Raw genomic sequence first — 4,512 nt, forward strand, 5'->3', positions numbered from 1 at the left:
CTCCCTCTCCGAATGCCCGCATCGGTCACAGACTGCAGAGGCTAGTAGGGCTAGCGAAGGCTGTAATTAATAGGTTACTTTGGCTCGAGATAATTTTTTGCGAAAAGAAGATTATTTCCGACAATGTCATTGCTGAAGTCCGACATTCCGCTCAAGTCTGCAACGGAAAAATAGAGCCACGCGCTCCGTTGGACTGTGCGTAGAGGGTTATCAACAAATTGGGGTTGACCACTAATGTGTTCAAAGAATCGGTTCTAATGGTGTTCCCAACGTCTTGCAAATTGTTTTTGTCCGTTCTCTGGCTTGAGGGATTTATGTTCCTTTGGTTTACTGAATAACTCATTCCGTTGTCACACATTGCCATTAATTTATTGTTTAACTTTTTGTTTGCAATAGCCACACCCGAATCCCGTGTTTTCATATGACGCATGAACAAGGAACTATCAGGATTTAAAAAAAATTATTTTTAACTCACCTCTGATAACGATATAAATAATCACTCCACCCCAATTTTGAGTAATATTGTAACCGTTGGGCCGTAGAACCAACTGAAGGAAAAAAAAATCGTGAAACAAGATCCGGTTTGCTGGAAATTCGGGAAAAAATCCTTTTTTATCAGGACACTTTGAAATATTTTATTCAACCTCTAGAAGTATCTCAGTAGATAATTTTTTCATTTGCTAGATCTAACCGGATTTTTCCCATAGCTGGAGGTGTTAATGTCGATCATTAGTATATCTCAAAGTGATCAACGAATTGATATAGTCGACCTTTTTTATTGTGGCCTGCAACATTTGGGCGAGTGTTGAAACCCAATACCCCAATACGGAAATGTTTTTTGTCGACACGTTCTCGAACAATTCCAATAGAAATATTGGTTTGTGCTGCGCGTGCGCGCGCAGTGAGTGGGAAATGTGCAAATATTCGTATCATTTGCAGGTTTGGTGAATGGACCCCCAAAATCCGACTGACTAGATGTTTATCCATGGACTCATGTTACACGCACCAGCCTTAAATGCGCACACCTTGCTCGTACAGTAACCTCGGACATAGGCGTACCAGGGGTGTGCACATTCGAACTGGCACACATTTTTGGTTATCCTTGGACCGAGAGGAAACCTAACACTCTACGGCGGCCGGCGGCCGATACGATCGCTAGCTGCCGCCACTTATTCGATCGTCCACTTCTTGGTTGGTCCACCACATTTGTCATTGGACGTGGGACATTCATTAAATCTCCACGATCGATTAACCTTCCGGACCTTCAGCTGAACCAGTTCAGGCACACGCATTGCGTAGGTTGTTGTTAAAATAAACCATAGTCGAACTTTCTCTCTAAACGAGTTGTGTCTTATCAGGTCCAGTAGTCAAATCACATGTTTATTGCATTGAAAAGAAAAATTCTATTTTATTCAAAGTATGTGTTTTTTTTCTTCAAAGTATTATGCGCTAGTTATAGATCTCACCCATCTCTCTGGTAATTCTTCTAAATTACCTTGAAAATTAAACCATTATTAAGTAAATCAAATCAACTTAAATCCCTGAAGCCAGAGGATGAGTGAAAACAATTTGTACAACGTTGGGAACACTATTAGAACCGAATCTTTCAACACATTAGTGGTCAACCCCAATTTGTTGATAACCCTCTACGCACAGCGCGTGGCTCCATTTTTTCGTTGCAAACTTGAGCGGAACGTCGGACTTCAGCAACTTCCGGAAGTAATCTTTTTTTCGCAAAAAATTATCTCAACGCAAAGTAATCTATTAATTACAGTCTCCGGCATGTGACCGATGGCCGGCGGGCATTTGGAGAGGGGATTAGCAAAAAAATTACCAATGCGTCAAAAAGTCATCCAATTTTCGTCTTCCTGCGTGTCTCATCGATGAAAATGAATAATAATCGGAAGGGGACAAGTCTGGTGGATACGCCTGGTGGGTAGCAGCTTCCAGCCAAGTGCTTTGATTGTGTCCTGGACCAATTTTTACTTTGTGTCCAGATGCATTGATATGGAGCTACATTACCGCAGCGCCGTGTCTTTTGGCCCATTTTGACCATTGATCATTTGTTGTCAGTAGCGATTTGGCAATAAGATATAAATGGCACCAAGTTTTAGGAGATCCAAATCCAGATTTATCTGCTTTATCTAATTTTGCAGACGAAGTTGATGGTTTTCCGGATTTTTGATGGTGGTGGATAGATGGTTTTCTATGATGTTTTGTTTTAAAAATATTCTTTTTAATTATTTCTCTAAATAAGTATTTAAAAAAAAATTTCTTTGAAAAAATTCTTTGGTGAAGAAAAGTGGACGTATTTTAATGACCACTTTTTTTATCACCACTCACAATCCGATGGAGAAATGACTTCCTTTTGTACCTGGCGAGCAGAATTGAATATTTGGTTTTGCGATTTTCCTGCTGTCTCTCGTTCAATTCATTTCTCAATCTTGTGGATCTTTCCATCTTCTTCCCCCTTACGCTCTTTGTTTGATAAGTCAACTTGGACATTTTTAAATTTTTTTTAACCGCTTCCACTGAGATCTTCCAAAAACAAACTTCGACAAGCATTTGATGTGCTTCTGTAGCAGTTTTCTCCATTAGGTAGCAAAAAAAACAATGATCCCCGCAAAACGTCATTTTCAGACGCAAAAGTCGACATAGTCTAACCTCTTGAAGGATAAGTTAAAAACTATTTTGTTTCGACTTGAAATCATTTGCCTGATGTCCAAATAAGATAATATTGCCAACAAAGCGTAATTATGACCAAATTGACAGCTAGAACCATCTGTTCACACAATCCCATTTACGACCTGGTATATTGATGGCTTTTGACGAGCTATCCAGGTGTCTCTACCTTAATCCTGAAATAACCTTTGAAAACCTGCCCCGTGAGAGGACCGTTTGAAAGTGTAGTCAAGCCCCAGCCGCCGGCGCCGCAACCCAATCCACCGCAATCTCTTACCTTCCGCCGGAACTTCCTTAATTTCCGTGCCCGATTTAGACAAAATATCCTTGATCCAGTCCTGGCGCGCCCACAGGTCAACATTTTCGGCCAATGTGGCCGCCGCAGCCACTGCTGCCACTTTTTTGCTCACTTTCGGCGAACCTTCGGCCGATCCTTTCTTCATACTGCGCTCTTCCGGCGGCGAACGCACTATGAACTCTTGGATGAAATCTCGTTTATTTCACGGCAGAAATCGAGAACCATATAGCCCCCCGTCCGATTGGCCACGGTTCGGTTCACTCACCACAACTCAACGCCGAAATTATTCACAAACTTCCAAGCCAGGCCCAAACTCCCATTCCCGTGCAGTCTTGTGCACATACATCATCTCACTAAAACGACAAACTCTAACTCAGATGAGGTCACAATAAATACTTTAGAATTGCTCCGCTGTTCCGTGTTCTGGACTATCCCACACACTTCCCGTTGGCCGTTTAATCACTATCGCCGATCGATCCGGGGTCCGGGGGTTGATCAGCATCGGGTTTTCCTCACCCAACAAAAACCAAAACGCGCACCGCCGACGGAAACGCGGGGTTCGTGTCTTTCACTGCGCTCAAGTTTTCCTTCCTTTTGATGGGGACGCGCGGCCCACCGAAGTGCGCTTCCACAGTGCGTCGTACGAGAGGGTTCGCCGCGGACTGACGGACGGGCTCTCGGGAATCCGGCGACGCCCGGCACGCGAACGGGGCCCGAACGCGCATGACACGCGGCCAATTCCTTCGAAAGGGGAAAAAACATCGCCCGCTTCGGGCGCGCGCCTGATTCGGGTCCGCCACGGGTTCGTGCTCGATTCGTGCTCCGTGTGCCCCCGAAGAAGAATCGGTTCGTGGCACGCGCGAACTCGCTCCCCGATCGCAGCCCGATCGAGTGCGTGCGCGCCGATCACGGATGTTTTATGCTGCACGCACAACATGGTGCCCCCTCCGTGCCTCCTCCCTCGGACCGTGTTTCATTTATTTTGATAAGAATGAGGTTTGTTTAGTTTATCGGCACCTATCCGGCCTGGTTCAGCCCGTCAGCCTGCCTCTGACACTCGAGATAAGCTAGACCAAGGTGGGTGGGTCTCCGTTTTTCGTCGTTCAATAGTTTTTATAGGCTTTGAGTCAGGTCAGGGAGCGCGTCATACGCTGCGTGTGTATCGGAGAGGCACGCACCATTCCACGCCAACCCCACGCACAATTTGTCAGTGCGTTCCGCGATCGTCCTGGGCCTCGGGTGGTGCGTGACTGGCGATTGCGTTGCGAATCAAAACACGTCAAACATTAATCTCGACGCGCCAACGGTGCAAAATACGGCGCCAAAGAAGCTCGCGCGAAGGTGTCCACAATAATCACCCAGGCCCGGGATTTCACGAGTGCCAATCACAATTTATTGGCCAGCAAATTAGGAGCCTCGGCAAGCCGCCTATCAGCAACGAGCGGTGTTGCGTTGAGACCCCGGCGGACTGATAAGCCCCACATCGAACGGATGAAACATCCAAAGGACTCGTGCCCTTGAATGCGCCGCGG

General features: G+C 45.7%; 1 protein-coding gene across 1 annotated transcript in view; it reads right to left on the reverse strand.

Moving 5' to 3' along the window:
- LOC131207785 (Krueppel homolog 1) overlaps nucleotides 1-3,125 on the reverse strand; it is an 8,395-nt gene extending 5,270 nt beyond the window's left edge. The window contains exon 1 of the mRNA XM_058200415.1: nucleotides 2,960-3,125. Coding sequence (XP_058056398.1) covers nucleotides 2,960-3,125 — 166 coding nt within the window. The remainder of the gene's footprint in view (nucleotides 1-2,959) is intronic.
- Nucleotides 3,126-4,512: the final 1,387 nt, after the last annotated feature.

This window comes from Anopheles bellator, chromosome 2 (assembly GCF_943735745.2).
Source record: "Anopheles bellator chromosome 2, idAnoBellAS_SP24_06.2, whole genome shotgun sequence".
Taxonomy (NCBI): Eukaryota; Metazoa; Arthropoda; class Insecta; order Diptera; family Culicidae; genus Anopheles; species Anopheles bellator.